The 22014-nt window shown below is 39.4% G+C and overlaps 1 protein-coding gene across 4 annotated transcripts in view; it reads right to left on the reverse strand.

The window, feature by feature from the left end:
- TTLL7 (tubulin tyrosine ligase like 7) overlaps window positions 1-22014 on the reverse strand; it is a 121968-nt gene that overhangs the window by 87221 nt on the left and 12733 nt on the right. For 2 of the 4 annotated variants that reach the window (XM_072419555.1, XM_072419553.1), the window contains exons 2-7: window positions 10627-10777; window positions 9079-9216; window positions 8290-8411; window positions 7539-7606; window positions 6740-6898; window positions 2476-2692 (exon numbers count right to left, since the gene is read on the reverse strand). In XM_072419555.1, coding sequence (XP_072275656.1) covers window positions 2476-2692; window positions 6740-6898; window positions 7539-7606; window positions 8290-8411; window positions 9079-9216; window positions 10627-10651 — 729 coding nt within the window. In that variant the 5' untranslated portion in view covers window positions 10652-10777. The remainder of the gene's footprint in view (window positions 1-2475; window positions 2693-6739; window positions 6899-7538; window positions 7607-8289; window positions 8412-9078; window positions 9217-10626; window positions 10778-22014) is intronic. The other 2 variants (XM_072419554.1, XM_072419556.1) reach the window with 2 other exon arrangements.

Genomic DNA, 22014 nt, shown 5'->3' on the forward strand with positions numbered 1-22014 from the left:
CAAAGACTAACCATTATTTTTCACCAAGTACAGATGACATGGCTGGCGCCCTTATAATGTATAATATTCCATGCGTCATTGGTAAAGGACCTTTAATCACAACGGTTACCTTCAAACATCTCACCCTCATTAAAGTCAGATAAATAGAAGGCAGCCTCACCCAGCTTCTCTCAGCCATGACAACCATCTATTATATTTTCTAAAAATGTAAATACAGATACGCACGCCACTCTGCCACATTGACTTTAAAGCATCCCAGGTTAATGAATTGATCCCGAAGGAAAACCCTTCCACCTTGACTAATCTCCAGATGTTTCTACTCAGACTTTACAGAACTTCCCAAAGACGGATCAGACTTGAGAGAACTTCATCTTCGCAGTGATTCTGATGTTCCATCATTTTTCATAATTAGGTTGTTTATCTAGTAAACTCAGCTAAGGCCACGGTTCCTGATTAAAATGTATCCATTTATAATGTTTGATTACAATAGATGATATGGCACGTTTCAGTGTTTACTGTGTATGAAGTGACGGCTATGCTGATTGTGTCAGCATATGCCGTGTATATTCTATCAGTGTGGGATGGAAGGTCTGAGAAGGCAAGTGTTAATGAGGCATAATATGCATATACAGTGTTTATATATATCTTATTTATATATATATTATATATATATATATATATATATATATATATATATATATATATATATACTTATATTCTATTAAATAGGAGGTATATCCATAATATTCAATAGGTGACACTTATTTATCTGTCTTTAAAGTCTAAGAGTTCACCATAAATAAGGGACCAAGAATCTTTTCTCTTACTCCAGCATGTGAAATGATATCCCATATATGTAACACAGTTGTAATTTGGAACGTGGACATCCAATGCACATGTGTGTTCAAACATTTACGTGCTTTTGTGTGTGTTTTTTTAATTTTTTTTGCTACTTTTCTTTTGTTTTATTAAAGATTATAAACATTTTTCATTTTTATATTCACTAATTTTTTTTCCATCATTAGTGGGCTAACAATATATTATGAGAGGTACTCATAATATAGACACATTTATATATTAGACACCTCGTGTATTTCTTTTGCTACAACCAGTGGAGCATAGGCTGTGCTCGATTAGCAGTTTACCCCACTTTTCAGCTAGGAGTTTGACAGCCCTAAACCCCAAAAATGTTTTGAGCCCTGTGCTCGTGGGTTCACACTCCATAGAGGATATCAGGGAAAGGATTTTTCTTAAAGTTCTGCCATTAGGTAACCTAACATTGTTTAATGTGTGCTGCTTCCCCACCTCTTGGATTGTAAGCTCTTCTGGGCAGGGTCCTCTCCTTCTCCTGTGTCACTGTCTGTATCTGTCTGTTATTTTCAACTTCTAATAAATGTACAGCACTAAATACTGTTCAATAATATTAATATTGTGATCTCAGGCGCCCTGGGGGGACCAGGAAAATTGAGGAGGCAAACACATCTCGTAAGTATGTTTGGCCAGTTGTACAGCTGCTCACATCAATCTTACTGTTTTGTCTAGAGCCTGCAGAAGCCTTGAGCTTGTTTTACCCTTTTAAGTGCAGGACACATCACTGGAGGGAGAACTATCAATCTAATATAGAAATATATTTGGGAAGTAGTAAGCCAATCAGTGGCTTCTCTGAAAGGACCATTGACTGGGTCCCGTATAAATCCATGTGCACGTAATCATCAACAGAAAGTCAGACGGATATAAGGAAGGTTGGTGAAGTCTTAGGTGCTGCTTATAAAAAGAAAGACAAACTTTGAAAATAGTACTTCCTCCTCATTCCCTATATGGTACCCAAGCAGCAAATACTAGAAAATCACAAAAATCCTGCAACAAGCCTATGAATGGAATCAATGAACACGCATATTACATACATTAGGCAGCTAACATGTGGAGATAATTTCACTGACATTATTGTTTCTTTCTTTCTCCACTATTTAAATGTCTGGAACTGTGTCTGCCCTAAGGACATGATTATCTGACAATTCCTATCACAATGTGAGGAAATTTAACAGGTCTGTTTAACATCTTATTTTACAGAGTTACATTATATATTGTACCGCTGCTTGTCCAATAGTATATTAATAAATATAAATATATATATATATATATATATATATATATATATATATATATATACTATTGGATTCAGAAAAAGGCTCTTAGATTACATGGCTGGTTTTTGTACAATAAAATAAAATGAATAAACAAAATAGGTTTGCATTCAAAAGTTTTACCACTTCCCACCACTACATATCTCCCCTCCAATTGTGTGTTATCCCCCACCCCTAAATTGTAAGCTCTTTGGAGCACGGTCCTCTCCTCCTGTGTCACTGTCTGTATACGCTGTCATTTGCAACCCCTATTTAATGTACAGCGCTGCCTAATATGTTGGCGCTATATAAATCCTGTTTAATAACCTTAATAATAAGTTATACAACCCACCAGATTGGACTCCGATGGTTGATGATACTTCTCTGTCCCCATCCTGACCAGACCGTCATTGTATAGAAATATCCTCAGGGGGTCGCAGGAAGTGACCAAGATGTAAATACGCAAATCAAACTTGTAGCCTTCCAACAAGAATGGTTTATCGAGATATTCTTGAACAATTAGATGATCCTGAGCCTGGAGCTTTTCTCCGTTTCGTATTAGAGAAATGCTGGAATGAAAACACCAAAAAAGAGGAAAGGCTTTAGTTATTTCTCTGACACATTGTAAAGGGCACACTTACTGTAATTGTTGCCTTGGCAGCACATTTAGGAGTTGGTGCAATTTAGCTTAATTTAGTTAAAAGCAGACCTATACTTTAATGGTCTATAGTACCTGCCTGTACATTTACAGAATTTTGCAATTTAGCCACTGAAGTTTTTCCACTTAAAACCATCAATTTTAGTGAAGTTTCTAATAGCAGCTCCTGGACATAAAGCAATGTATTAATAAGATAATAATATATATTTTTTCACAGTTTGACATCTGAATTATCTAAATACTAAATGCACTATTCACATTCACAAGTCCAGGTCATAAGCTCCTGTCTTTTGTTTTTCTGAGAGGTCAGTGACCTAAAGGGTATTTTGGTGGTCTTGTTGGATAAGGGGTCCCACTGTCCCTGCCGGCACTTTCCAGTAACCACCGGCTGTTTTTGGGTGGTTACTAAAAAGTTGGATCATGATACAGTGGCCACCACCCATATAGCTTCTTCAAACCCAGCTTATTTATTTACACGGTGTCAACCCAGAGTTATTTATTTGTTATTGATTGTAATTCTGTGTTTTTCCTTTATTGCTTTGATTAATACACCGGAGTTAATTGTCTCCTTTATATATAAGGATTTTTAATACTTAAATACATTATAGGTAACTTTGTAATACGTCTTGGGCAATCTTATGTTGGTATTTTGTTGTTTTGTGTTATCTTTCCAATCTTCTTTGAAAACTCCTATATACCTAATAGTACTCTACAGATTTTTTGTTTCTCTATCATAAAATAATTCAACTTTATCATCAGGAGATTAAAAAAAATGGAGTGATGAGAAATCCACAATTTTAAAATGTTACCAGACCAAGTGATGATTAACCTTCCAGTGGAAAAATTGTTCTGTTGACAACTAGGAGAGGGATTGACCTCTAATATATCTATAATAGAAAAAAAGCATTTCTGTACTCACTGTAAAATACTTTTCTTGGAGTCAATGGAAGTCTTTCTACTTTTGAGTTTTTCTGCTGCCTGCAGAAGCATTAGACACTTGCAAATAAAAAACAACAGGTCAGCCCAGGATAACCCTTCCTACTAGCAGCTGGTCTCAGTTTTGTAGTAAAGTAGTAATGACTACATATTCATAAACATAGCTGGGTAGGACCTATGTTCCTCGGTAAACAGCAAGAGAGGATAATATGTGGAGCACTAATACCCCAATTTTTCTTTCATCCATTGAGGGAAGCCTGCAGCTCAAGTCATTTGAAGAACCAAGGTCATAGAAGTCAGAATATACCCCAGGTAGTATTTAGAGAATGCAAATTTGGAGAAGTTGCTTGTTGCTGAAAAGCCTAAGAAGAATTTGGAAATCTTGCAGAATGCACACAGAGAGACCAAATATGGATGGAGGAAGTCCTGGTCCTCAAAACTACTTCGACCCAATGCATAACCAGAAAGGGCCTCTTGCAGAATAAGGCCTGCAGTTTATAAACTCCCCTAACAAAGAAGATGGCTGCAAACAACACCTACTTGTGGGTAAGAGTATAGGGATGAGTGTTATTAATAAGTTAAATGTCTTTTTTTCAAACAGTGAGAACTTGATTTAGATTTCCTGAAGTCGCTGAGGAATGGATGAGAGGAGCTACATGGCAGAAGCCCAGTCAGTGCCCAGTAATCTATGAAACAGAAGAAAAAAGGGCAGAAACCAGTTTCTTAACAGTGCTCAAAGCCAAATGCTGGTCCAGACCCAACAACAGGTAAGAAAATATTTGTCCCACAGAAAAACTCCTCAGTAGTCCCCATGGCTCACACCAAGTAATTATGTCTGATTGTAGGAAATAATCTTCCTAGGCCTTTAGCATTACAGGAATCACTGATTCAAAGATACCCCTCAGAACCGATGCAGGTAACACCAGTAAGTGTAAAGCAGAATTGCAAATCAGTACTTGGTATAGAAGAGCATGTGGACAGTTTGTGAGAAGTTGTAATAAGTTGATATACTTTAACTATCTGGCTCAGTCCAGCGAAATGTGAATCACCAGAATGCCCTGCATCTTGATTCTGTAAAATGGACAGGAAAGAATTCTCAATAGTGGAAAGGAATAAATCCGGGTGTACTGATCCCACAGTCCCATGGGATCTTCCAAAGCTTCCACTAGAGGATCCCTGTATCTCTAGACAAACCTGTTTATTTTACTGTTAAACCTGGTCAACATCCAGTGCCCCTGATCTTCAATATATCTCTAAATTTCATGTGAAGTTCTCCCACGGGAGGAATCAATCTACCTCATAAGACTCTTGCAAGATCATGGCTCTTCCCTAATGATTCAAGTATGCCACATTTAGTTGGCATTGTCCAACTAAATCTAAATTAAAAGGCTGGTTGGTTCAACACTGCAGAGACAACCAAGATGCCCAAAATTCCAGGATGTTGATTGCTGGTTGTTGGTTGAAGGCAAGACTCCTCTGCTGACCAAATCCCCTGCACCAATTGTATGCTTAGGACTTCTCCTCATTCTGAAAGGCTGGCATCCAGAGAAAATTTAACTGACTCCAAAACTGGAATTTGAAATCACCAAGCCAGGAACTACCTGGTAGATGTGCACCTTCCTGCCAAAGAAGCTTGTCTACCTAGTCGTGTACATGCCATACACGCATGCTTGTCTGAGGATCTGGCAGACTTTACGTTTTGGACTTTGTGGGTGTAGAAGCCAAGCTTGTGGGGGCCTCAAAGTAGAGGTCAAGGGTTTTAGAGACAAGAAGATGTTTCTTACCAGTCAGGGAAAGACGTCACAGGCCTCGAGTCCCTGAGGACATCAGGGATAAATAAGGCTTCCTTACTAAGAAAGCTGGGGCACCATCCTTGATATTGTTATCAAGAGCCAATCTGAAAAGATGTTGTCCCTTGAAGGTCATGCTTATTAAACTATGTATCAACTGCAACAGTGGTTGAATATGTTTTAAGGTTTTATATAATATATGTTTTTTATAGGTTTTGTTTTGTATGCCCAAGTAAAGTCATAGCCAGCATAGAGTGCATGGAAGCACCTTCCAGAAAGAACTGAGCTCATTGGTTGTGTCCTCAAAAAACGGGGGCATCCTCCACTGGTATAAGCTTAAGATGGGTGAAGATAGGACATTGTTAGATCCACATGGGGAACATATGGTTTCTGTACCAAATAGACACAAAGTTAATGGTTTTAGGGCAATGTATAGATTTACAAAACCAGAACAGCTGGCAGTAGGTGAGGGTGGCTCCTTATGACACACGGAAGGAATGGACTGAATACTGAAGTTCCAAATGGTCCTTTGCAATCAAGAGAAGCAGGGAGATGCTTCCTTAAAGCAGTATGGCAGGAAAGAGATTGTTGAGCATGCAACACTCTATACAGCAGATGCCATCAGTGTTCAGTCTCACAGTGTTAACCTCTTTTGCTACAAAAAAGTCAGGAACAGGAAATAACCCTATAGAAATGGTCTAGCCCCTGGCGCTCGACCCAACTGGCCCACTCAATAATTGAGTCTTTAGAGGCAGGGCAGGTGTTGAGGTAATGAAGGTAGCTTTGAACCTGGAAAGCATTCCGCACCTAGCTCTTACTCATGTCTGCAACAGACAAAGCTGCAGCAGCAATGTAAAGAAATGTCTTGATTAAATCAAAAATAAAAGAATGAAAGTGTTAGTAATAAAAACATGGCCAAACAAATTGACAAACCCTAGGTAAATACATGTATTTTCTTTTTATGTTAATGATCATGCTTTTGGTACTTCTTTGCAACAAAACAGAGGCCTGCTGGTAGTAGCAGGGGGTCATCCTGAGTTGGCCTCACTTGTTTTCTTTACCAGTCCAAACATCTTGTAGTTTGAAATGGCTGATAGGTTCACTTTAAATTCGTCTTTTTTGCCAAAGTAATCCTGATTGTGACCTCTGATGTTTTAAGACATTTGTCAGACAGAACAAATAATCCATGAATATTCTGTTGTATAACCAAAAGTAATGGTATGTAAGATTACCCATGACCCATTGCACCATTGGCAGGTTTAATAATAAAGGTTTTTTGTTTCCGCTTCTTCTTTAATTCTTTCACGTAGTTTTGGTACTGAGTATATTCTGCGGGGAATATCCAGGTGCGAGGAATAAAGCTATATTCATGAGGCTGACACTTGATCATTCTGAAAAACACAATGCACGTAGCTGTTTAAATACAACTCAATACAATTACATGTAAAAGAAAATAAAAAGGGATTTGTTAACAGTTCTGTTACCAGTCTAAGGGGCTCTGTGGATGGGCTTTGGGATTGTGTGTATGGCATCAGTTTGACGTCAGTTTGAGACTCATTTGAGAATATTCAGATTTCACTGACAGGTGCATTTGACATGCAAATGGCCACCTTCTGACCTGCATTTGACCCACTCCTGGTGGGTTTTGTACTATCACAAACTTTTATAGCGCGACAGAATGTGCTATATAAATCTATAATAATTGTCAAAGACCTGCACGGTACCAAAAAACATGTACAATGCCAACTAAGGGCTAAATCATACCGGTAGTTATGTAAGCAGGCACAGGGAAGCTTAATGCCTGCCAACTGCTGATCAAATGCCTACTCTATGCTCTTAACATTGAAGTGGATATGAGAAGTTCATAGCTGGCTTTACCTACGAAATGAAGCAAAGACTTATGAATAACTACATCTGGAGCGTTACACTAGGTGGGAGTTACAAAGCAGTATTAGGAATACACCAGTTTGACATTGCTGCCCCACACGCTCTTCCTCCACAAATGACATGACATCAGCATATAGGACTCACTTGGTCATGTTTCTTGAAAGACAGTCCTTACGACAGATCTCTCCCATACCTGGGAAATGGTTAATCCTCTGAAATGGTAAGAAGAAAACACTGGTGAATAATACATGAGCATCCTTTTTCCACTAAGTGTAGTACACACTTAGAAATCTGCTTCCAATTACTTTTTTTGCGATTTGCATATAGTCATTGTTCTTTGTTCTAGTAAAAGTGTATATAAAGCTAATATCATAAATGTAATATACAATAATTTTATACAAGTCCTTAGTTGTATTGGCTGCCTAGGTTTCAAAAAGACTGAGTTGCACTTTGTTTCTCTACTTTGGAATAAACTTTTGTGTGCCGATTGTTGGGGTGTGTAGACTTTTATTTTCCATGTCAACACCAATGAAAAATTCCCTTGACCCTATACTATTTTATATAAATTTATATATATATATTTATAGTTGAACTTTGCCCACCTAAAAAATGGCACACAATGTGGCAGGGTCATGAATACCCAAAGGTTTCTGAAGCACATAGGGTTTAGAGGGGACTAGCCAGAGTCTGTAATCTTGGTCATAAGAGGAAGGTGTAAAAACATGTAACAGCATGTGGTGTAAGGGGTTGTGTAGCCCATGCAGACCCCTGCCCCCTGTTGTGTAGCCCATGCAGACCCCTGTCCACTGATAAAATGTTTAGTTGCTCCTTCTGCCCCTGGAAAAGGCCCTAAGGGAGGTTTATGGTACATGACTCTTCCTGCCCCTTCCCATACCTGATAATTCCTGAGCTCTGCAATCTTCTCATGTTGCACGGCACAATCACTCCAAATGAGATTTGCTGTTTCGTCATCATCCCGGCTTTTCACAAAATGCATCTCTTCTATTACCTGACGGACTGCAAGAAGCAGAAGAAGATAATGAAAGGCCCATTACTGAAAATTCTAATGTCTAGCTCTTGTGCTTTTATTTAAGTACTTTCTGAGTCACCAAGTATAAGAATGTATATCAGAAAAATCTTAAGTTCTTATGTTAATACTTCAAGAGAATCCACATATAGCTGGAGCATTTTTTCAACAAGAGAGATTGGCTCCACACTTCTCTTACAATAGGTTACCTTTATTATACATATAAATCCTAAATGGAATAAAGTGGAATATGCCTGTGCACAGCTAGTAGGTGTAAGACAGGCGTCACTCCGTTGCAAAAAGTGGGTGAAGAAAGACCATCATAGCAGATATTCTGACGCTGCCATGTGCTGAAGCATCTACATATGAGGTCCAATATTTTTGGCCCTGTCCTTGGAATTCTAAACCTTAGAGCCCACAGTGCATACAAGCATTTAAAGGCAGACTGCTTCTTTCTACAAGATGGCCTTTAATTTTGGCATAAACACATAGTTTAGGTGGATACCAGCACACTTTTTTTCAAGCAAGGGTATTCTGTGAGAACAGCTCTGCTCCTGTGTCCAACCATCAGCTAATAATGTCAACAGATAAACATAATATTTTTTTTAAGGAATATAAAAAAAAAAAAGGAAAAGGCCCACATACTCCAGCCCTTACCGATCTCATATTTAGTTCCAGAAACATTTGCTGTGATGACTCCATTTTTCCTCTTCTTTCTGATCTTTCTCCTGTTTGAACCATTGCTCTGATAAGGCAAAGCTGAACCTAATGATAAGCTGGAGGACGCATGGCGATCTTACAAACAGAAAAAAATACAATTAGTGTCCAGTTTTGGAACTGTTATGTCACTTACCTGGTACTCACCCAGCGATAGGTGCACTTTAATGGGACCTAAAGAGAGATACGGGAACCTAATTGTTTTTAAAGTTACAGGTCCTGGGGTGGTTAACCTGATTCTGATCTGCTGGAACTAAGATAATGTGCAAATCAATAGACAAGCCTTTAATCTGCATATAAACATATAAAATATACTGCAACAATATTGTTATAAGGTATTTATAAATGGTGCTGGTACCACTATTCGTACACTTCAATGCAGAGGTCAGGTTTAAGTAATTTACAGAATCGCATATACAGTGCAGAGATCAGGTCTAAGTAATTTACAGAATCGCATATACAGTGCAGAGATCAGGTCTAAGTAATATACAGCATAACGTATAGAGTGCAGGGGTCGGTTCTTAGCGATACACAGCCTAGTTTTTAGAGTTTACAGGGGTCTCTGTATAACATGCTATATAGATTGTACAGCAGTTATGACAATGCAATTTAAACAATGTACAGTACAGAAGTAAGGGGGATGTATTAAAAGACCCCTTACATTTCTGGCCAGTGGGGAAAAAAATTTATGGGTATGGTATGGGGGAAGTCCTTGGGTGTCATGCTCAGCTGCCCTTTTGGTTTAAAACAATTCAGCATCTCTAATAATGGTGTTATTTAAGTAAGTTTTGCAGACAACTGCATATTTTCCCATTAATACATACAGAAAGCAATTAGATATGTACATTTAAAAGCATCACATAAAAGTCTTATGTTTCAAGGCGGATAACTGCAGGGGTTTGCAGGTTCTCCCTGTGTTTGCGTGGGTTTCCCCCGGGTACTCCGGTTTCCTCCCACATTCCAAAAACATACAGTTAGGTTCATTGGCTAACTAACCCCCCCAAAAAATGACCTTAGACTGTATTAAAGACATATGACTATGGTAGGGACATTAGATTGTGAGCTCCTTTGAGGGACAGCTAGTGACATGACTATGGACTCTGTACAGCGCTGCATAATATGATGGCGCTATATAAATACTGTGTAATAATTATAATGTCTAAAGACTTATTAAAGGGAACTGTCAATGTTGCCCACACCATCCAAAAAGATTTAAGATGCCATTTTCAAGTACAGGTAAGAAAAACAATGGAGGAACCTTGTTGATTGCTATTGGCAGCATGAACTTTCCCTTTTTATCCATAAAAAGCCCATCTTATCTAAGAGTGTTTCAGTGAAGGTTACTTTTTTTCACAGCAATCGGTGCAGTTAATCTGGTTGCTATGGAAAATAAAGACATGCAATAATAAATAGGGCTGAGCAATCATCTAAGAACAAATGTTGACGAATATGAGATGACTGTGGAATGCAAAAACACAGATGTCATACCAGACTCATTGGGCAAGGATGGCATGATGGCCAGTGACACGGCAATGTGGTGTCAAAGGGATACAGTGGACACCCGTACCCAGCTCACATGAACCGCTCGTCATATCATCTCTGGAAGTTTCCCAATTGCCATCACAAGATTATGTGGAACCTAAACAGAAAAAAACAACATAAGCTAGTGATCACCTACCAGTACCTCAGTTGTAGCTGGCTGTTCCTATTGATGTCATATGTTACTACCAGTTATAAAAGTATACATTTTTATGCCCTCAAAATGTCACTAGAAAGAGAATCTCAGTTTATACTCGGATCACACCAGAAGATGGAGCTGTGTCCTCATGTAAAGTCATGAGCATGAGTTTGTTACAAACATTACCTGTGGTCACAGAGCCATCTTCTAGTGGCCAAGAATAATGCACAAAAGAGCATTTAAGAGCAAATGACCCATTATAAACTACTTAAACGTACAAAATACCTTTAACTGATTATTATGCTGAGCCCATGTGATTTTACATTTTTTTCACTTCTAAATAAATGTTTTAAAAATACCACCACATAGAAATGTTTATTCACATTCATTTTTCTGCCATTTCTGCCATTTCTGCCAATGTTAGACGTGATGGCTGCATTTTTTGCCCTGGGTTTATAGTCAAGTCTAAGTCATTTCCTGTATTTCATGTAAAAATAAGTACCCTGATTTATATTCAAATCAGTTTATATTTGGGTATATACTGTAAGATATTTCAGTAGGGAAGAGACGCCTGTACAACTATGCAAGACTATAGCTTTGGATTGAAAAGACTTGATTTGTTGTGCTTTCCCTTGCAATTATTTTGATTGATGAAAGGTTCTCTTTAAGCTGCTAGACCAAATCAAAAAGAGATTTCCCCCACCACAGCCTATTCACACAGGTGTTCTTGGCACAGTCCTAATAAACTCCTTTCTTTTATGAATTTCCGTAGGGAGAAAGTAAGGAAACAGAAAGGTAACGCTGTAAATACACCTTAATTGTTCTCTGTAACATCTCCAAGAGTTTCCAGAAGAATGCACTTCCTCTTCCATCAAGAGCAAATAAATCAATTATACCTTAAAGAAACAAAGACCTTGTTCTAATACAAGAAGATATTTCTTCTCCCAGCCATAAAATACTTTAATTGACTGGGCTCGGCCATAAATCCAGCGCAGCCACAAGACCAATGTACTCCATTCCATTGGACGGAGCAGGACTGCAGTGCAGAACAAACATCAATACCTAAGTGGGTCAGAGAGTCCGGAGGCTCTGAGATCACTCTTTATAATGTTGTCCATTTAAAGTGCCCATAAACAACTTTCATTTTATTGTTATATCATAGCAACATATTCTAGAGCACTTTACACAGAACACAAAGCCATTTCCATCAGTTCCTGCCTGAGCTCATACGTTAGGGCCAGTACTGAATGCAAGTTATTGAAAGCTGGCCATTAGATCATAGTCTTCTGACCTGCTAGGACTGCCTGTGCATTCTTCTTTTCCCTCTTAACTATTGCCAAAAAAATAAATGCTTGTGTGATACCAGAGTTCCTTTTAAGGGTAGAAGCTGATATTGGGCCTGATCAATTAAAGTACTCCAAGATGGGAAAAGATAGACTATCATGAGAGAACATATGTGATCCATCAAACCTGGAATGGATTTAAAAATATTTTGCTATTAGTTGGCAAATGTTTACAGTCCTGAACCAGACACCCCCAGGATTGCTGGATCACCAAGGTCAACTTAGATCACTGTGCTCCCCAAGCCCTTTTAGCTGGGTGCACCACCCGGCACTTTTCAGTAACCACCAGGCTGTATTGGGTGGTTACTGAGAGTCACAAAACAAGGGCCACCACCGCCTATTACTTCTTTTTACCCAGGACCCATAAAAATTATGTGGAGAATACAGAAGATATAGGTTGTCTTTAAAGTAACTTTTCTTAAAATGTGAGCTGCTACTGGATGAGTGGCTGACTGACCCCCTAGGTTTCAAGAGTCACTGACCAGACACAAAATATGAATATCAGTAAAGACAGACTGAAGTCATTATTGAATACTTGTTCTGGGTTCACACTAATATTAGCAGAATAAGAAGGCTCATGTGGAAGCTCATTGGAGGACAATTAATAATTCTGGTATATAGCCAGGCAATGATAACAAGTCATATTTATTATAACTAGACAGCTTTATTCATACATTCCCCCTAAGCTGCACTAAAATAGCACTGGGACAGTGTAAAGCTGATCACTTCTTAACTGTGTGCCTGTGAAATCTCCTGCGGTAAATTTGTGCAAAAGCTGCAAAACTGCAAATACACATAAAAAAAGTTGCATTGACTTTGGTAACTCACATGCATTTTGCTTTGCTTTTTTAGTTTCTGTTTTGAGAGCCTATTCCTACCACAGTAAAACCCTTTAAATATATGTGTTACCTCAATGCACCTGATATATTTTGGTGTGTTATGGTATCCTGCATTGTAAATGGCACCCTAATGCACTTCTACAGACCAGATGAGCTGCAATGCACCCAAGTTCAGCACAAAGCACGGTATCTTATGAGGTGCATAAAATGCAGTCTACATTTTTTTTCATGTGCAACAAGTTAATCTGCAGTCTATTCTTTAAATTGGTAATTTAAAGAAGCACCCTACATTGCACCTCCATGCATCAAAATGCATTGCAACTCATTGTTTTGTGGTGTGAATAGGCTCCAAGTGTGTAAAATACCAACTCTTCAGTTTAACCGGAAGCTTTTCTGAGAGAAAGGCCACAAATTTAATTCTGCAAATGCTTGTTGCTTGTCATGTTGGCCCACTTTGTTAAGCGCCTTGGACCTGATTTATTAAAGCTCTGCAAGAACAGAGACGAAAGACTATAATTGGAGAACCTGGGTGATCCAGCAATGGATTTGGCCAGGACTGAGAACATTTGCCGATTATTAGAAAATCACACTTACCTTCGATCACCCAAAGCAGTCTACCTGTCAGGAGGTTTCTTCCATTGGGTCCCACGTTGTCCCGGTATCTGTCTTCAACCTGGCACGTCTTCTTCCTTGCTCTCTTTTTCTGGGTTCTTCTTCCTGCGTCACCCAATCCTGCACTGCGCAGACACAACATTGGTGATGTAGATTGGGAAAAAAATTGCATTTTTTTTCTATTGATGAAAGGGCTGCCCAAAGCCTCCCAGGATGCGTGACTTTGGTATCCTGGGAGGCTTTGTGCTCTCGTTAATTCTTGATCGTTAAGAATTAAAGGGGCGGTAAGTAAAAATTCTGAGTTCAGGTAAGAAATAATTTTCAGGAATTGCTAGATCACCAATGTTCTCCCATAAGAGTGTATCTTCTCCGGTCTTGGAGAGCTTTAGTAACCTCCCTAGAGGTAACCCTGAATGTGACTCGGGGTAGAAAAAAGCTGCTAAAAAAGTGGTATCCCCAAGTCACTTTCGGGGTATGTAAACTCAAGGGAAGGCAGGGTTCTCCCCAGGCACTTTTAGCTGGGCGCACCACCCGGCACTTTTCAGCACCAAAGAGTGGTTACCAAAGAGTTTGTTCACAATACAGTGGCTGCCACCCACCTAAAATTTCTTCCCACCCGGCTTGAAAAAAGTTCTGGGTTGAGCACTGGGAAGGTTTTAGTAAATAGAGCCTTACTTGATCTGCCAGCGTCCCGCGCCGTCCAGTGCCGCGATCTCCGTCTTCTTTCTTCTTCCTTCTTCCTGCTTCTGCATCTGATGAGTCACCGGGGAGTTCCCGGTACGCCGGTGCGTGTAAGTTGCCGGCGGGGCGGGAAATTCAAAATCCATTTGTATTGCATTCAATACAAAATAACTGTATTACTGTATATGGGTGCAATACATTGGATTTTTATGTGTAAAAGCAGTACATTGTTTTCAAAAACATTTATTTTAAAGTATATATAATAGTATGAGTATAATGTGTATTTTTTTTTTTTTTTAATTATTTTTTTTTTTTTTTAATTTATAGATTTTTTAATTTATTCAATGTATTGTTTTTACATGTTTTTGTGTTTCAAACTTTATTATGCTCATACTATTTTATTATACTGTAAAATAAATTTTCATGAAAAACAATACTGCTTTTAGACATAAAAAAGTGGAAAGAAATGAACCGCTAGGGAGGTTAAATAAATCCCTCTATTACTTTGGCCTGCATCCCAGTGACTCGGAACGTATTGAGGCTACCTAAAAACCAGGCAACCAGCAATTTTGGAAGGTCAGCAATGGTCCCTATATTTCTTTAGGGAAATGCTTACAACAAATACCAGGAATGATCTTGAGCAGGGTTCAGGTGTTCGTCATTTATTTGACTGTCACGGTTTTCCATATGTAGGATGATGGCAGACAGGCCTCTTGTTAGTGATACAGCTGACGGATAACAATTCTATCAGCCCTGATGCTCTATGACACCCCCTGCTCGTGGCAAGAGACTGCTGGCGCCCAAAGGAGATGGTCATATGATCAAGATGTTCATGCCAGGGAAGAGATTTCTAACTAGAGTGTTTCATCGCACAGAACAAACCATTGTCTCAGCATACACATATCTGTGAGAGGCTCTTATGTTCTGTTCATCAGTGCCTGATCTCACAAACATTTCTGTCACACTAGCTGAGATCCATTTATCTAATTATCCAGGGGATGATAATGCAGATTTGTGGTGTCAGCCTCTTTCACCAGCTAGGAAGGCGACAGCTGCGGGTATGGAGCTAGCAAAATACATGCTGCTAATCTACTGCAAACCTGACTGCTTACATTCATTCAAACTGAATGTATCAAATGTGAAGACGGATTGCAGTTTTGTAGAACAGAATGACTCAATGTTGAAATCACTTGTACTTTAATATGTATGGTTGTTGAGTGATCAGCAGTAAAAAGCAGCTTCCTGCATCCTGAGTCCTGGTGGGCATCATTTCCAGTTTCATATAATCTTGCCCTCAGCATGCTTCCAGAATAAAATAAATCTGTCCAAAATTGGGTAATTTAAGTCTGAAAGATGCTGTCATTGTGACCATTAAGGTTTACATCAATGTATATTGAAAGCGTTGTACAGACGATAGTATTTTGTCGCCTAAGATGATTGTTCTTGAGGATCTCGGGTGAAAATTAGTACATTACACGGCATTAGTACAGCTGTTCCATGGCATTGTATAGTAATCCACTATGCTGCAAACGCTGCCACTATTTAATATTCAGAATCAGTGGTGCACATCTTGCACGTCTTTCTGCTTCCCCTCATATGGCTATGGTCAATTATAGAGTATATGTACTAAGATCAAGGAAAGGATCTTACGTACAAATCAGGTTTGGTCCCATTCTCCTTTGATCTTTTGTTTGAAGCCACCTTTAGTTCTACGACCAATGGCTCAGGAAGTGGGGAAAATAAAGCTCGACCTTACAAAAACAGTCATGATTTGAATAATATTTTGGTTCCCAATATATTTGGATTTTCCTATCCTAGGGAAAAGGGGTTGGATGGAGCAGTTCAGCCTAAAGTATTTTTGTAGTACTAAAATCTTCCTTCTGTCACAATTGCCTGAAAGTACTACGTGACACCAAAAAAGGTTGATTGACCCAGCCTTGGTCTGATGTGCATAAAGTTTTTTTTTTTAAGTAGGAAATGGTAGCAGTGTTCTCCCCAAGCCTTTTTAGCTGGGTGCACCACCCTACACTTTTCAGTAACCAATCGTTTGTTTTTGGGTGCTTTTCAGTAACCAATTGTTTGTTTTTGGGTGGTTACTGAGAAGCTGGGTCACAATGCAGGGGTGGCCACCAGTTTACAGCTTCTTCCCACCCAGCTTCAAAAAAATTCTGCTGTAGCAGCCCCATTGTGTTCACTCCATTGGCAATAAGTGACAACGATTGCCACTTTCATATATGAAATATGACTACTAGTTCATGAACAAACTGGTGATAACTACAGCGGTGGAAATACTATTGCTGCATTAATAAAGTTGTGATCGCCATGACTGCCCTTTAGCATCACCAAATAAAATTTGTGACTTTGAAAGTGGAAAAGGCCACAATGCAGATCAGTGATGCTTGTTTCAGGAAACTCAAGCACTGCCGTTCCTGTACTTTTAAAAGTGTTGATTGTGGCCATTATAGGAATGAAGAAAATTTCACATTCAAAAATGGTGGGCAGAGCTTTTTTGGATGTTTTTTATTGCTTTTAAGTATAAAAAAAATCCCAATCAACAGTAAAAAATCAGCAATAACTATGCATTATATTTTTATACTTTTTTGGTAACACTGGTACCTGTACTGGTCACAAATTTGTTCATTGCATTCCCTCCTGTCACGTACACACATTTAATTTTTGACACTGGAAACGTCAAAAGAGTGACAGATGAATGAATGAGCACTGTATGCACAGCACCCTTCTGTTTTATGGAGAGGGGAGGAGGGAGAACGAGCGAGTGGCATCCCACTGTGATATTTTCTATTGACTTATATAGCAGTCATTCCCTTCGGTGGTTCATGGATCTCAGTGCTCAACCCAGAGATTTTTTTAAGCCGGGTGGGAAGAAATCGTAGGCGGGTGGCAGCCCCTGTATTGTGACCAAACTCTTTAGTAACCACCCAAAAACAGCCGGGTGGGTGCTGAAAAGTGCCGGGTGGTGCGCCCAGCTAAAAGTGCCTGGGGAGAACCTAGGGCAACTTCTGTACACATTTCAGATTCCTGAGCCTAACTGTTCATATCGGAGAATCATCTGGCGTGTGTACATAGTATGGGCATAGGCTGTTTTTCAATGTAACTGAATTGTGTGCAAAGACTTCTAAGTACAAAAAACTTAAAAAAGCAGCCTCAGAAAAAGAAAAAAAACTAAGTATCCATACAAAAGATGAAGATATGTTATAGATTTCTGGGATGTTCCATCCCTTCTTCTTTAAACACGACCTTTCCAGCAGCGAGCTGTTAGATGCCATAAAGCTATTATTCAGAAGTAGGGCTCAGTCTACTCGGAAAAGCTTGGGCATGTGATTGCTCTCAGCATTAATCAATAATGCATTTCTGTGTCTATCTAAATGGAGGCAGGAAAAGATAAAACGTGGGATGCTGATTATACTATTTGCACATCTAAACTTAGCTAAATTTCTCCAAATGCAGAACATGACACATCAAAGCACCGGTATCCAACTGTGAGAGATACTAAATGGAAAGGGTGTAAAAAAAAGATCTTGTGAAATAGACAAAATCATCAAATAGCAAAGGTTCGGTTGTGAAACCAACACTATGCAAATACCCAGAAATTGTTGCTGCAGGGGTGAATGTTGAATTCAGGAGGCAGTTGGCAAGGGGGGCAACTGTATGGAGTCAAGGAACATGTGTTGTTATTGACAGCAAGAGAAAATGCTCAAAAAGCTGGCTGTTGGCATCCTGGCCCCTGGGACCTTTCCAGCTGTGCCATTGTCTGCTTGCAGAAGGCATTCATTGCTGGTGAATAGTGTTATGTTTTACATGAAAAAAGAGGGATGAGCATAGTCTGCCTACGGCTAGGAAGAACACCTATGTGGCCAAGCATGAAATATATTATTAAAAGACATTTTCTCACCAATTTAAAAAAAGCTGGTAAAATCACAAAACCATGAAGGTAAACTTGGGTATTTCCTTTTCATAAAGAATTTTGTATTAACTTTCAATGTGCCTTTTAAAAATTTCTATGGAAGTGTTTCTCACTCGGGGGTCAGTGGAACCTTAGGGTTCCTCCAGATGGTGGGCAATGAGAAGTTTGGGACTTCCAGGTCATTTTAATAGATACCAGTGATCTTTTTGCTTACCAGTATCTTTTACTTACCAGCTTACCAGTAAGGGTGGCAGCCTTCCCAATAGCCAGCAATGTAGGAGGCTATTTTCTCACTGACCATAGCATGTACTGTGAGTTGTGTATATAGTAATTATAGCAGGGGATTCCTGAAGACCTGAAAATTATTTCAAGCGTGGAGAAACACTGTTCTAGGGCAGGAGTCGCTAACCAGTGGTCCGCAAAACAATGTTGCAGTCCGCGGCTCTGCCCCCCGTATGGACACAACCTGCTCACTCTCTCATCGCAGGCTCACCTGCTTGCTAAATATCCTGGAGGGACAGTAGCACGGGGCTGTGGACACAACTTTTATGGACCCTTTGAATGATACATGGCTCCCTGTGCATGTCCGGTCCAGATTTTTTGGATTTAGTGGTCTGTGAGGTGGGAAAGGTTGGTGACCACTATTCTAGGGTATTAACACTCCAGGAAAAGTCATTTTCTTAGGACAGCCTCCTCCCTCCATGTATGTCATTGCCCAATTCTCTTCTGGGAGTCTCTTGACCTAGCTTATTAACTACAACCTTTATGTCTCTATATAACTTTTCATGTAGGTGCTGGGGATAGAACAAATGCCCAAATGACTTTTCAGGCAAAAGGGTCTCTTAAAGTGTGTGCATTCTCAGTTAACTAATGTTAAAGTGTAACTCTTAGGCTGGGTCTACATGGACGGTTTTAAAAACACATGTAAACGTTCCTACCGCGTCTATATGGATTTATATGCATTTTTACCAGCATTTTTAAGGCTTGCCTTTAAACCGATGGAAAACACAGAAAAACGTGGGAAACCAGCCCTATTGAAATCAATGGATGTGTTTACTGCATTTTAATTTTTAAAACATTGCAAGGAAGGTTATCCATAATGATCAAAAACATGCTTCAAGAAAACGTCCTGGTGTAGATTAGCCCATTAGCATATACAGGAATTTCAAACATGGGCTTCTAAAGCCTCAGGTTAAACGCTGGGGAAAACATCCGTGTAGACACAGCCTTACAGAGGAACTGAAGATATGACCAACTAAAGAAAGAGTGGACAAAGTACCAGTCACCAGTAATGCCAGTAGCTGACCTTTTCCCCATGGTTAAATTACCATGCTTTGTTCTACACTGGGCCTGATTTATTAAAGACTGGAGAAAATAGATTATCATGGATGAACCTGGATGATGCAGGAAACCATAAATAGATTTCCTAAAAATAATATCCTATTATTTAGCAAATGTTTTCAGTCCTTAACCAAATGAATCCCAGGTCTGCTTGATCAACCAGTTACCCCCATAATCGCCTATCTTCTCCAGTCTTGGAGAGCTTTATTAAATCAGGTCCAATGTGTCTCTTTATGGATGGGGGCATCTTGGTAAAGGCCAGGCTTTACTTTCCCATGTCAGAGCCTCCAGCAAGGGGAACAATGAGCAGCACAACAATGGCACCACCAATTCTCACTCTTAAGCTGCATAGACACGTGAAATTATTGTCGTTTGAAAGGATCTTTCACAATCCTTTCCAACGACAAAAGACTGCACGCTGCATGAACGAGTTCCGTACATACAGCCCCATTCTGCTCTATACAGAGGGGAGAACAACTGAGTGGCACCCTGCTGTGCGCTCTCCCCCTTCCCTTGCATTAGGATCGTTCGTCGTCCGTGAAACCGCCACGACGGTCGTTCGGACGTCGGGCGCTGTACACAAGCCAGATTCTCCTCTAATATCGGCCCTGAGCCGATTATCGGGCGAGAACCATTGGACGTGTGTACGTAGCTTAAATCTCCTAAGACTAGCATTTAATTAGACTGTAGAATAACCTAACACTTTTTCTGGATAAAATGTATACACGGCTCTGCTGTAGCCTCCTACCTTGTGACCTGTCAAATAAAATAAAAATAAAAAACTTTATTTCTCTCTTTAATTTGAAATTCTATTTGTTTATGAGCCCAACTTAGTATTTGCTTTTTACATGTTTAGGCTCTACTTCCTGCTCTGCAGTGCTGCACAATGGTTGTGCTTTACAGGTCCTACTCACAATACAAATCAATGAATCCACCAATTCTCTGAAACCAGAACACCCCAATGCAGCCTATATATCATTAGCTATTTCAGGCAACCTGCCAGAACAGAAATATAGGTGCTACCACTGTTTTCTTGTTATTAAGTTTACAAGTTTCAGAACATGTGATCATAGTTATTTCATCAATGTTCAGTGCTTCATTAACCTGAGATAAGCATATGCATTGATGGTATGTAGACATTTGATATGTCTCTTCTTGTACAAGGGCCAGCATTGTACAATGTAACAAAGAAAAGATAATGATTACAGGGCTACCTGCACCTTAATACACCAATGGCTGCTCTTGAAGTCCTATTCCAACAAAGCACTGAGGTTAAGTGAGTGTAATAAAAAGCAAAACATCGTCTTGTGGCCAAACTACCATTTTTCATATTTAATACAAAAAAATAATGAAAACAGCATGTTAAAATGCAAAACCTACATTAAAATAAGGTAAAATAAAAACTCACATATGCCCACTGAAAAGACACTATGCCAACTGCCCCCTAACGCTGCCCATCCCATACCAAACTACTAACTCCCTCCTGCAGCTGCAAAACTAAATCATCTAAGGAAGCTCCAGTCCTTCCTGCAAGCCAAGAGCAGCATAGAGTGCTTACACATGTTTCGTTTCAATAGTTTTTTATTCATTTTAACAAGTTTTATAACAAAAACAAATGAATATAACATACAGTAAAAAAAAGTCTAGTCCACACAGATATCAAGTGTACAAACTAGAAAAACAACACAGAAATGGATGACACCTTTAGTCATGACAAAACAATTACAGAAAAAAGAAAAAGGAAAGAACAACACAAGGGGGAATAAAAGGGGTATTTAGGGGAAAGAGGGGAAGGGATAAATTGATAAGACCGCATGTTCTGTGTTAAATAATCAGAGAAACTTGAGACAAAAGGGACTGATTTCAGCGACCCTCATATAAACAGAAGACAAAATTAGTTAGCCAAGACCCACGTTCAACAAAGAGTATTGCCGCCAAGGTTCCCATACAGTACTACATTTTTCATGGGAATCAGTCAGGACACTGGAAAGTTTTTTGTTAAGAAACGTATTATGAACCCGCTTTGAAACCTCAGTAAATGGTAATGCTTGGGTTTTCCAGTGCTTCGCTAGTGCTTGCACATGTTTCTCTAAATGAGTTAGGAAGCTGTTTGCTAGCAGACTATAACGCTTCATACCTACAGCACCTCTATTACAATGCTGTAAAAGCCTAAATGCCAAATAAAGTGCTAATGTGAGCAAACTTACGGGGATAATCCTCCCAAGGCAAAAGGATTGTATAGGCAAGAAACAGTGGGCTAGCTTCAGCAAGTGCCATATCTATGCCAGTCAAAATGACCCGGCATTCAGCCGTAAATGCATGGAATTAAAGCTGTTGCTTCCTCCGCTACTGCTTTGTGCATGAGCTTCCAAGCCAACTTGTATGAAAATAAATGTCCTATGACCCTAAAAGCTTTCCAGTTCTAAAAGCTTAAGCAGGATGTGCAAGCACAGAATA

Source organism: Pyxicephalus adspersus, chromosome 8, assembly GCF_032062135.1.
Source record: "Pyxicephalus adspersus chromosome 8, UCB_Pads_2.0, whole genome shotgun sequence".
NCBI lineage: Eukaryota > Metazoa > Chordata > Amphibia > Anura > Pyxicephalidae > Pyxicephalus > Pyxicephalus adspersus.